General features: G+C 35.0%; 1 protein-coding gene across 1 annotated transcript in view; it reads right to left on the bottom strand.

Moving 5' to 3' along the window:
- Positions 1 to 1,041: 1,041 nt before the first annotated feature.
- The window catches only part of rgs8 (regulator of G protein signaling 8), a 24,748-nt gene continuing 12,462 nt past the window's right edge, over positions 1,042 to 13,327 (bottom strand). Inside the window, exons 2-5 of the mRNA XM_015048010.1 lie at positions 7,004 to 7,114; positions 6,385 to 6,446; positions 2,423 to 2,589; positions 1,042 to 1,543 (exon numbers count right to left, since the gene is read on the bottom strand). Coding sequence (XP_014903496.1) covers positions 1,349 to 1,543; positions 2,423 to 2,589; positions 6,385 to 6,446; positions 7,004 to 7,104 — 525 coding nt within the window. The 5' untranslated portion in view covers positions 7,105 to 7,114 and the 3' untranslated portion in view covers positions 1,042 to 1,348. The remainder of the gene's footprint in view (positions 1,544 to 2,422; positions 2,590 to 6,384; positions 6,447 to 7,003; positions 7,115 to 13,327) is intronic.

Here is a 13,327-nt window from a genome sequence, read left to right as displayed (position 1 = left end):
TAATTGGATGATCTGAATAATGCATGGTTTAAATAAAATAAGAAAAAAAAATAGAAAAACAATATCAGTTTCATTGATGCATTGAGTTTATATAAACCTCCAACCACAACAATAATTATGTAAATACAATTTTTTTACAGCCACCAGCAAACCAGTGAACTATGAAAGAAAACAAAAGATCTGTTCACATCGAATAAAATTAAAAGAGGAAGAAAAACCACTCACCACGTTTAATGCACATGCACTGCTTTATTATGGGTCCTGCAGTGAAACCCCTGGGAACTATCTTTTTCTAATTGGTAAGGGTGGTCATATTTTATAATGATTGGTTTTACTCAAAAGATCTTAACCAGTTTTAAAGATGCTCCACTCTCTGTAGTTACCTGACACAGTGATCAGCTGTTTTTCACTTTGACAGCACCTCTAGTCTCCATAGCAGTAGCATGTAAATGAAAGGAGGAAGACAAAATCCACAAAACAAAAATACAGTTTAAAGTATTTTTTTGTCTTCTCTGTTGAAACAAATGATTTTTTTTTATCCAATAGGCTCAACATAAAAATCTCATTTTTTTCATTGTTTTCTTGTGTCATGAATGTGTGAATGCTAGTGCAGCAGTTGCACTAGTACTTATTAGTTGCAAGCAGTAATGCACTTTCAGCTAATAGTGGCAGATAATTTTAAAGCTATTTTCAAAGCCTTTCAATGAGACATTTTGATAAGGTTGATATTTGGAATCAGAGGCTTACTAGATGGCACAACAAGTTTAGCCAGATTTTAAGTGTGTAGCTGTTTATCATCCCCAGTTTTATTGGAGAGAAAACCATTCTTTTAAATGTGACACTGCATGCATGCAGTAAGTACTCTTGGCACCATGCAGCATTGCACTAGTATTGCACAAAGAAAAACATCCAAATTGAGACACAGTAACACTTTGACAAGAAGTGACAAAAAGGTAAGTGCTATTTCTCCTAGAACACATCCCAACAGATGATATCAATTCATTTATCTCTATTCAGTTTCAATAAAACATTATTTGTCTATTTTATATCACTGTGACAATTTTTAAAATGACCTATACAGCAATAAATACGTTTGTTGAATGATGCAGATTTACTTTAGGATATGAGTTTTCCCGACATGTCCCTCAGGAGTCTCCTCACTATATGATGCAATTCAAAGAGATATGATCTTTCTATGGGGATTGCATGCTTGGAACAGGTGTACAGAAAACAGTCAAGCAGGTCATTTCATTCTTGCTTATTCACAGTATTGATATGGTGTCAAAGGGACAAAGAATGATATACCATATAGGTCCTGGTTTTGGTCCACTGTGGTCTGCAGTATTGGTCAAACAGACCTCCGCTGACCTTGCGCATGTGCCCTGTTGACAATATCCTGGTACATTTTGGACCTGAGGAATCGTGGGTAAGAGTCTTTCTCCATGAGGCTGTAGATTTTACCCTGGACTTCATTGAGACTGGCTGGAGTGGGATCTGACAGGCTCTGTTTGGTCTTCTCTCTTGTCCTGTAGTCAATGTTCACCTGTCAAGACAGTATGAGATAAACGGATCGTTTACATCTGAATTTTAGAGAAGTAGCATTGCGAGTTTAAAAAAAAAGAAAAAAGTTTCACAATGCTGTCAGCAGTGAAAGAAACAGAACAGCTGTCAACTTTTTACGTGTGACCAGAAGCAAATAATTTTGTTTGCCTACCACCCTTTTTTTTTTTTCCTGTCTAGTCAAAAAACACAATTCAGCCTCACACACACACACACCTACACACACACACACATACACACACACAAGGGAACTAGCGTGAGAGTTAGGTGTGGCACCACTATGTGACCATGGACCAAAACAAAACAAAAACATGGTTCAACTCTTCAGAAACTGCACTTCAACTTTCCATCTTCTTTTAATTTAATATTTCAAAAAGTTCAGCAAACTACCAGGTCATTAGCTTTAAAAATATTTGTTCAAAGTTTCCAATTAAATTTTGAAAAACCACTAACATTTACTAAATACTGACATCAATGCAAGCCAATTGTATCTTTCTCAGCCTTGCACATCAGCATTTTTAATGCTTTTATGCAATATTATGCAAACTGCTAAAAAAGTAGTATATTTTTATTTAAATGTTGCCAAATTTGTAAAGAGAATGCCTTAGTAAATTAAGCTGCAAAGCTGTACTTATTGATTGTGTATTAAAAACTTCTGTATTGCTCCTGATATAACAACCATTAGGATTAAAGACAGCACACTTTTTTTCCCATTAAAGTAAAACACAGTGTTCAAGTTCTTAGGTTGACAAGTAGTCAAATTTCAGAAATGGAGCTATAACTTTGTCTTGGCCGAAGAAAGACAGTTGTAATATGGTTTTAATCTTCTATCTGTGAACATCAAAATACAGAGATAACACACCTCTCTTGGTGACTGAACCTCAATGAATTCCTTGAATATCTTGTTTGCTTTTGACACAAGTTTGGTTGAGCTCTTGATTTTTTTGTACTCCTCACAGGCCATCCAAAATTCGATGTTTTCATCGCTGAATTCAGACTTGAGGAATGTTCGAAATGCAGCAAGCCCATCTGCACACAGATAACACACACAGAACAAAAACATGTCATGAAACACATACAATGATTAAGAGATGGCTTCACTGTGATCCATAAAAAGTGTAGCTTATGTTTAGATATTTTTTGACTGCATTTTCATGAGAAGTTGGTCATGTTTTAATCCTTAAAGCAGAAACAAACAAACAAACACACAAAAAGAACACACACCACAAACATATTTTGACGTTTTAAAATAAGACATGTGATCAGTTAATGTTCTCACAGGTGATGCTGACAGAAGAAGAGCATGTTTTTCTACAAGCTTGTGTCATGCTGACCTTTAATTTCCACCCTGTTCATTTCTCTTGTTTGTCTGACAAAGCTAGTAAGCACGAATGGGCTGTTCAGCCAATTGTACAGTAACGCAAATGGGCATAGGAAGATAACAACAAACAGTGTGGTCTACAATATAACCCTCCTGTTATGCTCGTTTCTGAGGCACAGCAATAAAGTTCCTGGGTCAATTTGACCGGTGGAGTGTTTAATCATGCAATAGTGTTAGAAACTTATTATTATTATTTCTCACAAATAAAAGATCAATGATGACAGTTTACTCATTTGGACATAAAAATGGTAATTTACATATTTTATGTCCACTAAAAAAACCTACACTGGAAATTTATCTTTTGTAAAAAAAAAATATATTACATTTTTAATTTTTGCTTTCAAGGGAAGATCTTTATAATTGAACGTGAGGCATGCATTCTGATCTGGGTCAAATTGACCCATTGATTAAAAACAACACAAATGAGTCATGCGGAGAGTATTTATGCTGCTCAGTGTCACTCAGTGTGGGTGGAGTTTGCCCACGGGAACAGAAAAGGTTCCCATCAAAAGTTGTATGAACACCTGCTTTCTCGCAGTTTCCTTGTGGAGGAAAGGGAATAGTGAGAAAGTGGGCTTGTGTGTGTGCAGGTGTGTGTGTGTGTGGTGTGGTGTGCATGTGAGTGTGGTGAAATATGGTTCATTTGTTTCTGCTTTTTCCCTTTCAACTTGACTGCCGGATCAAACTGACCTGAACAGTATCTATGTAGGGGGGGTTGCAAATGTGGAAAATGAACCATTTTCAGTTTATATGTAGAGTGTACCTATTAAAACCCTTCTAGAACCGAACCTGTCGCCGCCGACATGTAAACATTTGCAGTACCGTAATTCCACCACACTTGGCGCTATCTGAAAAATTCCAACGGTTTCTGAAAGGGGAGACGTTGCACTTTCCAGCCAATATCGGGTTATTACGGTAATTTCACAGCTGCAGCTGCAGAGAGTGAAATTAATCCGGGGGGCACTCGTTTAATAGACGGTAAATTGTGAAAATGACTTGTTGGATATTGAAAGTTCCAGTTGTTATGGGTACATGGGTAAGTATATCATCTCACAGGACATTTAAATAACTACTTACAATTAAAATAAGGAAGATTTATATAGGCAGACGTTTGAAATTCGGGTCTAAATACAAATAGAATAAAGTTTCATGCAGAAAAAATGCTTGCAACTATTTAAAAAACAAAACAAAAAAACTTTAAAACGAGTCAGTTTGACCCACTACATAACAGGAGGGTTAAAGTTCCACATGTGTTGTGTCAAAAGATCGTTCTTCTTAGTTTAAAATGACCCAACATCACATGTAAGGGTTATATTTTTAAATTAAACAAAGTGCCAAAAGTGTAATCAGAAATTGTACAATACACAGAGACAGTAACGGTTTATGGCTGACAATTTCCTGTCCTGAAAGTGAAGCTCATTACATGAGTTTATGATCAAACATCCAAAAGTGCTTATTTATGTAAAATCAACAGCTTGCTCTGTAGGTATCAGTTTACTCAGAGATGCTGTCAAACTGTTACTATTGTCACTTACAACACAGTTCTCTTGTCTGATTTTAAAGTGTTCAGTAATATATATATATATATATATATATATACACACAAAATAATAGTTAAATATTTATTTTATCCACCTTAAGCCAAAGTGCCCAAGTCATTTGAGGTAAAATGCTTTTGTTAGCCAAGCGTTGCATAAGAATATGTTCTGATTGTTTTTAAAGGTTAGATTGTGGAGCACCGATTTCACAGCTGAAGGCAGCTGAGCAGCGCAAAGGGACTAGAAGAGACAGTCAAGTTGACATAAGGACAGATGGAGAATGAGCTAAGCTAGGAATCCATAACTCGTTAGAAACAGGTTATGGGGAACTTAGTTATTTAGTTTAAATGTGATAAAATAAATGACTGAGGCTCTGGAGATACTAAATTTTACTGCAAATAAATCAGAGCAATCATGAGGAGCTTTAAATAGAAAAGACAAAGAAAGCTCAGACAAGTACAAGAGATTCAGGAGAGTCCGTTTGTTATTTTAAAGTATTCAGACAGCAACTCTGATGCAATGCAATTAGAAATGCCTGTTGACTTTGCAATGTTCTTGAGTCAAACAGGCCGGGAGTCAACTTTTGATATATTTTTTTATTTATTTAATAAAATAAACACTCGTGTGATCTCATTTATTATGAAACACGTATGCATGTCTGTGCACATGCATGCACATGTTGTAGTGGACATCGCTAATGCTCAGTCAACTGTCCAGGACACGCAGGTGTGTCACATCATTTTGCGCCAGGGAAAATCTCTATTTTTGCCTCTGTTGAAAGTCCCATGCTTATTTTGCTCGTGTGTTAACCCAGTGTTGTGTTATGTCATAACCTCAACCAAATGTAAATAGATTATGTCAATATAACACTTTGTTTTGCTTTGATTAGTCTGCAAAACCCTTCCCAAGCACTTTTATGAAAAGAATGCAGTTGATAAATTACATGAATTCTGTTAGCGAGGAGGAGCTACAGAGGAACTCACGAGGCATAGTGAACACAATTCAAAGTATTAAAAAGAAGTGATTTATCATCAGGCAGTTTGCAAGTAAATGTATGTATAGGTTTAATAGTTGGTTAGAAAAAACAAACCTTTGTCACAGTTGTATACAATTTATTTAGCATCAACATGCAACAATAATTGGATATAAATTTGCCTCGCAAAATGCTGCTGGAATTAGTAAAAACTAATGTTTGGTGGTTATGGAAGCACAATTTTCCCAATGAGTTTCCAAGGAAGACATTTGGTCAATTTCATTAAATTACTTTTTTTAAAGATCTCAACTGGTTTGTTTAATTTCAACAATAAATTAATATCTATTAAGGCTCTTTTCTCATTTCACTAAAATGAAATTACACAATGTCTGTGTAAATAAGGCTTTATTCATACAGGAAAGAGGTAACAAACTGATAGTACTTAAACATTTATCAGATGTTTAGCACAATGTATTTATTACATTGTAACAGATTGATCTTAGGTCTCTGATCATGTCCTTTTCCATTTGTCAGTTCAGCTGGTTTGAGGTCATGCCTGCCACGTCACAGTGCTTGTTAACTGAGAATAAACACATGACCTGTCAGTACAGAAGGAACTGAGATGATAAGTCTGTCCCAATTTGTGCTTGGTCCAATGGGGAAGGTCAGTGACAAGTATGTGACTCATTATGTAGTTAGGAGCCCTGACAACACAGAAATAAGACGCTTACATAAGAAGAGCTGGAAAGGGGGACGACTGGAGTTAAGTCATGTCAAGAGGAAACCTCACTTACAAAGAGAAAAAGTATATTATTGCGGGCATATTAAGGTGGTCTTATTATTGTTTTATTTATTTATTTTTTTTACTTTATATTTAACTTTCTTGTATGATCATAAATGTTTCTAATAAAGAGCAATAAACAGAAACTTACACTTGTGAGCAAGAAGGTGATCAAATGACTCAGACCATCGAACAACTTCGTCTGTTGATAGTCTGAAGGAGAAAAAGCCAAAGAGAAGAGACTCATTAAGATGGTAACAAGCCATTATGCTTTGATCGATTTTTTTGAACCAAACATGGGTCTTGACATTTTGATAAAGGGATTATTTTGTGATCTATCTGCTGCTCTAAATGAATCTTCTTCTCTAGATGGTGAAAGACCAAAACACAATCAATTACACTGAAATTTGTAGTTGCAATATGGCTGTCTTGAATACTCCTGAAACCATGTAACATTTTATGTCTACTATAATAGTTCACAGTTTCTCCTTAAGTCAAGAATGGTATTTTACAAAAACAGTTCCAATAAAATAATCAGAGGAGCTCCAGAGACCAACACTTCATCTGTGGAAATATGGTATTTGGAACAAACATTTTAAAAAGTCGATGATGCAAATTGTTGGCCTAAAAAATTAGTAATCTACTCTAAAGATCATACTGACATAGCGAAACAGCATATTATGTTTTAAGTGGAATGGTTTTTCCTTCATTGGCCTGTGAAAGTACTTGACAAACAGAAACAAAACGCTGTGTTTGGGCATCAGACTCACTTCAGACATCTTGCTGTGGTCTCATGAGCAGGAGGCAGGAACTCCGAGAAGTCACTGTAGGAGTCTGATTTTTTGGAGAGACAGCCTAATCTGGTCTTCATGGTGATAAACCTGGTGACAAAACATGTGGGTGGTTCACAAAAGACATGCAACATCATATTTCCAGTTTTCTCAAACTTATAAAATATTTTATAGGTAGCATTCAAAGTCATCTCTGGGAATTCCCAAATAGTTTGACTGTAAAGAAAGCAAAGTACAAAATATGATTTTTCTTTCCAATTTTGTCATTTACAAAACAAGAAATGTTGATGGCAACAACTACAGCCAGCTTCACCATTTCTCAATTGAGGGAATAAACAGTGAAACAAAACAAAAAAAAACTAAAAATTTAATTTTTATACCAGCTAAAATAATTAATGTATTTTATTAATTCGCAATTTGCCTTCTTGTATAACATTTTATGAAACTAGGCGTTGTTGTGTGGACCATTTAAAAGAAATATTTATTTTAAAAAATGAAATAAAAAACCATTCCCTCACTCCACCTGAGCTATAAATACGCTAAAATAAACCATACCCCCATATTCCCTATCACAGTCTGCCTCAACTCATTTGTACGCTGCTGCTGTCTTGTTCTGTTTGTCAGTGTTCTGCCTGTGGGACACATGGGTCACAACAGATGGGTCATGACTATAAAGATGCTGCATCACAAGCCACAGACTTCTTTTAACACTCGGGTCATTTGAAACAAAATTAAGTTCCTTTTTTTTTCATTTTATTATACCAGTTAATGTTTTTTTCAATTCCGTCCACATGAACTAAACTATGTTGATCTTTGTTTATACTAAAGTCTCACCATATGTTTCTCGACTGCTTATCAAGGATATAAATGTCAGATACACATAAATTATAAAAATAATAAAAAAATAATCTGTACATTTTAAAAATATATGTCCATTTTGAACAAATTGTATTTTACTGTTTTCACGAACAGGGGTGCTGTGAAGCTGATCAGGCTTATTTGGTTTTGCAGTCAAAAGATGTGTACTCGGAGAGAAAGGAAGGAGGGTGGGCAAATTAACAGTTTGGTACATTGTGTGAACAGAAAAAGAACATCAGGCTAGGCTTAAAAACATAGAAATATACCAACAGCTTGGGAAGGAATCATTGTTCAATCAAGACTGTGCTGTCAAATAAGAGTCCCTGCACACACCCAACAGAGCAAAGAACTTGTAATGTTCGCATCAAGAGTGTGTCAACTCTGACTAAACACCGAGTTAAACCACAGCAAATGATGAGAGGGAGAAGTGAAGTAAGGTTGACCATTTACTGTTGGCTTCCTCTTTACATGCTGTGGTGAAAACTGCAAACTGAATGAACACAAAACAATACAAAACTTAGTTCTGTGTCTGAGCAAACCTTACATACAGTCCATACATTTAACATAATTATGAGCTCAGCAGTCAACTGAAATGTACCATAAGCAGTCAAATGAATCTGGTAAAGGAAACTTTACAGTCTTTAGAAATTACATTGCTAAGAAACAATAACTTCGAGCTACAATTTTGTTTGTATCAAGAATTTGATACTTGTTGGATATCCTCAGATTATTCTGTCTGAATAATTACATGTGCCAATGATTCTTCCTGTTTTCATATTTTCAAGACAGTGTGAAGAGTGTTCTCATTATAGGAATTCACCAAAATGACAAATATGTGCCTTTTATAGCAGAATATTGCCAATACTAAATTGCATATGTCTTTTGCTTTATCCATTCATGCATCTATCTTGACACACTAAAAAACCCTGTATTTTATATGCAGTTTATATGAAATAGTAATCCTTGATCATAATGCTGCTGCAGAAAAGAAAAAAAAAATAAAGAAAGGACTACTTTGAAGCTTGGAAGTTAAATTGGGAACATTGCATCAAATGTACAGTTCATTACACAGCTAAAAGCCATTTACTGAAACTAATGGGCTACACCTACCACATAAATTCCAAAGCTTTTAAAAATTTCACTCAGTGTTCCCCACTCAATCATAAAAGAATGTCTTAATATACTTGTACATTTGAAAAAAACATGCATTTGCCTTCAGACGGGAACAAATGTACGTCAGGTTTTGGTATTAGCTAATAACATGAATTGTTTGTCACCCTCCTTTGTGGTTAGGATAACTGAGAGGCATAAATATATCCCCACGAAGAACCTTAGTTTGCGTCACTAAGAGTTAACCCCCTACTATGTTGTACTGTTTTCCAAACCTTCCCTAACCTACTGCATGTAAACCTCACAACACCCAAACCCCTTGTAGCTTGTTTAAATGAACCACAGCACTGATGCTGTCTGACCCAGAAACACTCATGTTATATATAATCTGTAATGGATAAAACAGATGCAGTGAACTAGAAAGGTGGGTTGCTTGCTCATCAGAATGTGTCATAATCTCAAGGCAGACTCACTTCGCTGATGAACAGTTATTTTCAGAGTGCTGCAAAAACAATAAGTATAACAGACTATGTATAGAAACATTCCCCATCAAAAGATCATAGGAGTGTCGCAACATAATAAAAATACTAGTGCATCGTGTGGTGTAAAGGGTTTTTGATCTGAAACAAGGATGTGGAGGATTAAAACTAGTGCTAGGTATTCCTGTTAGTGATATAAAAGAAAGTGACAATCATCAATTTAAGATGCATTTAATTTAAATGTTGACATGATACAATTCTTTTAAATTCTCAGTTTTGCAAATGTGTATGAAAATTACTTGTTTCACACCATTACAGCTTAAAAATTAAATATTCCAGACATAATATTGTGATCTAAAATATTTATTGTCATTTTGATTTATAGATCTACCTAATAATTAGGCAATAAACTAAGTAAAGTCCTATAAGAAACTTTTACCTGTTTTAATAAATCTGTTTCCATGGCATGACAGTGTATATTTTCAAGACTGAAAATGTTTCAGAAAACCCAAATTTGGCTTGAAGAGCTTTCCATCTGCCATATAATCCACAGGCAGCAGCAACAGGTTGGGGAAGGACAACACAGTACTATTATTCACTAAAATGTCATGTTTACCAGCATGTCTTTGAGAGAAGTCTAAGCTATCGGAATGTTATAATGGAAAGTTTTTATAGGTTGAACATAAAAAAAATAAATGAAAATAAAATTCATATCTTGTTACCAGTAAACAGCCTAGAATGACTGCTGGCACATCTGGAAAATTTTTCAAGTAAAATGATTGGTTCTGCTAAAATTATGAATCCCACTTCAAAACATATTATAGGGCACTACGTGCTTCTTTTACTGGACAAGGGCAGTCACATTACATTTCATGCAGTTTCATATTTTTTTATGTTTCTCAATCTCTCAAAATCATAATGTTCCTCTGCCTATTTCCTTGGCTTGTCTGTGTGCTAAAAAAAAATCATGCTCCATGCCTCCTGAGTGCACTGTATGCTGCAGACACGTGCTACTGAGCTATTTATAAAAATCCCTGACATATCCATGTTGTCAGGAGGAAACAGCGCATGTTCTATTCAACCGTGCAGTAAGACCGACTCCTGGAGGAAAAAATACATCTAGAAACAGCTCCAGCATTCTAATGTCTCAGACATTCACAAGCACTTCTTGTGTTAAAGTATTCGTCAACATTGCATTGTCTAGTTTTTTTACATGCCCAATGAGTAAACATTATCACATAAAAATCCATGTGTGTGTTTTACAACTTCCCACACCATCAGATATTAACGGTCATCTTTACATTTATCGATTAATCGCTTAGGCTTAGAAATTAACTCAGCTACTCAGGATCGATTTCTTTGCTCTCTTGCCAACCACGTGTCTCACTTTCCTGCTTCTGATTCAGATCTTTGTCTTCAGACATAATTAGCTTATTATTTTAACTATTGTGAATATGAAGAAATACAGGTGATAAATGCTTCTATCTAAAGTAACTGCCTTGTAAAAACATTATAGGTTTTAGGTGAAGACAAATAATGAAAAACTATCAATATATTTAGCAAATTAATGTCCATTTGAAAAGGCTAGAGCTGCTGCACACACAGACACATGCAGTACTACATTTAAAATGGCTCAAAGTCTGTTAAATTTGGGATGCCAAATTTATGAAGAAGTGAATTTCACCTTACGCGTTCAATCTGTCTTCTGTCTACAAGTGAGTTTATGCTGTTTCCAGACTAATTAAGATACAGGGTGACTCAGATGAGAGGGACTGAGCAGTAGCTACGCGTTTACAAGACCTTGCATGTTTCTTTCCTCCCTGCTGCAAAGATGTCAGTTTTTAGACTTGAGTCACAGCAGAACAACAGCGGTCTTGAACTTGTGTGTATATATAAACACACTGTACTGCACCATAAGCTTGACAACCCACGAAAAATATGGATCTAACCATCTGTTACCACCTTTAGTAACAACAAAATAGGAAGCGGCCTGACTTTGGGTTCATTTCCATTATCATAGATATTTCCATATTTTGAAATGTATGCAGAGACAAATGGTTGACCAATACTATTTGGGTTGCACAAATGCTAGCTGCCATTCTGATCCTTAATTGCTATTGCTTCCTAGAGAACTTACAGTTAATTTCCTTGGTACATAATTAAATTTTGCTTCAGAAGATTTTGCACTTGACTTCACTCAAAGACCAATAATTAATTATTTCTTTTCTCTCTTTTACTTTGAAAATTGTTGAGGTAAAAGTGTAGGGCAGTATCTTGCTGGACTTAGAATTGTGACATACTTTTTTAAAAATATATTTTAATTTGATAAAATGAATGTTTCTCTGTGAAATCTTTGAGGCTTGGAATATTGTTTTTATAACTATTCTTAAACTTGTCCACACATTGTGCTGCGTTACTTGGACTCCATAATATTGATTGATCACTTATGTTCTGTAGCAAATCTACAAGTTCTTCACACAACAGCTACATTTAGAACTCCAATGAAATCACACAGGTTCTCTCTATTTGATAATTACATCACTTCTTGTGACATTTGTTAACACTGAATGTTATTTATTAGTGTCTTAATAAAGTGGGATTAAATGCAGTTAACTGCACATAAATATTAGCTTCGTAGCCTATTGTGGCTGAAACAAAATTTAAGATGTGGGAAAATTAAATGGGTACATCAAAATAGTGCAAATAAAAGAGCTGCATTTCATGGATTTCTCGCAGTGCAGTGTGGTCTAGTGTAAGTCGGTATTTTTTACTTGCATACTTTTGAACTGGATGGAATGATTAATATCTCAACAATAAATCAGTTAAAAGTGTAGAGATATATTATTTTTAACTTGTGTTTTCTCTGACTCTTTTACCGTTTGCAAAATAGTGTAAGTTGCTGATTTCCTCTGTTATCTTATATTTTTTCCAGTGTCGTGCGATAATGTGCATCGCTGTTTACAGTAAACACAGTTCTGTTGTGTTAATGTTAGCTCTGAAAAGGCTGCTGGGAATACAGACAAATTTGATGCAAAAGACTTGGGGTCAGAAATGAATGCGGTTCTAATTCTAAGGTCAGATTATGGAGTTTATGTAATGTTCCTGAGGCACAATTCCGTTTTTTTATTTTTGACACCTTGTTAACATGCTGTTTAGTTATTTTTTTGTTCGTTGAATGTATTAAAAATATCAAAGTGAAAATGGCAGTTGTGGTTGCTGGTAGGAAATAAAACCGCTGCTAAATATAGCGAGGGCAATGAGGAACGGGAGATTAAATTGGTTTTGACATTGCTGGGAACCTTGCTGATGTGGCAACAAAACTGCACCTCTGCTGTTCTTTTTGTTAGTAAGGATGTTAAAATAATGATAATGTTTTTTTTATTATTATTATAACTATTATTAATATTGCTAAGACTTTAAAAGGTACAGCTATAAACAAAAAAAAAAAAATCAGACATTTTGTTAGAAATTTCAAAATAGGGTATGCTGAAAGATATTATGGTATTTTCTCAAGATTAATCCTTTCCTTTGACTACACCTGAACTCTTTGTCTATTCTAAAAGTCAACTTGGAATAAAACCAACTGAGGGATTTCAGCCATATAAAGACCTGATATCACTTCACCAGGTTTATTTGCAGAAAAGTGAATTCATCACGTATCACAACATTAACATCATACCTCTGCTCCACTAGCCATTTCATTTTCTACTTACTGTACATAGGCATAATCACGCCTAGCTTAAAGCAATATATACTTTATGCCACTAAACCAGCACAACATTTTTCTCTTCTTGCTACTAATGTCATAGTGTCGGTCATCATGCTTTTTTCTGGTTTTGTTAACAGTCTGCAAAGC

This window comes from Poecilia latipinna, unplaced genomic scaffold, assembly GCF_001443285.1.
Source record: "Poecilia latipinna isolate Pla-1442-1.1 unplaced genomic scaffold, P_latipinna-1.0 Scaffold855, whole genome shotgun sequence".
NCBI lineage: Eukaryota > Metazoa > Chordata > Actinopteri > Cyprinodontiformes > Poeciliidae > Poecilia > Poecilia latipinna.
Note: the sequence above shows the minus strand (reverse complement) of the source record. Positions and strands in the feature narration are given on the sequence as shown.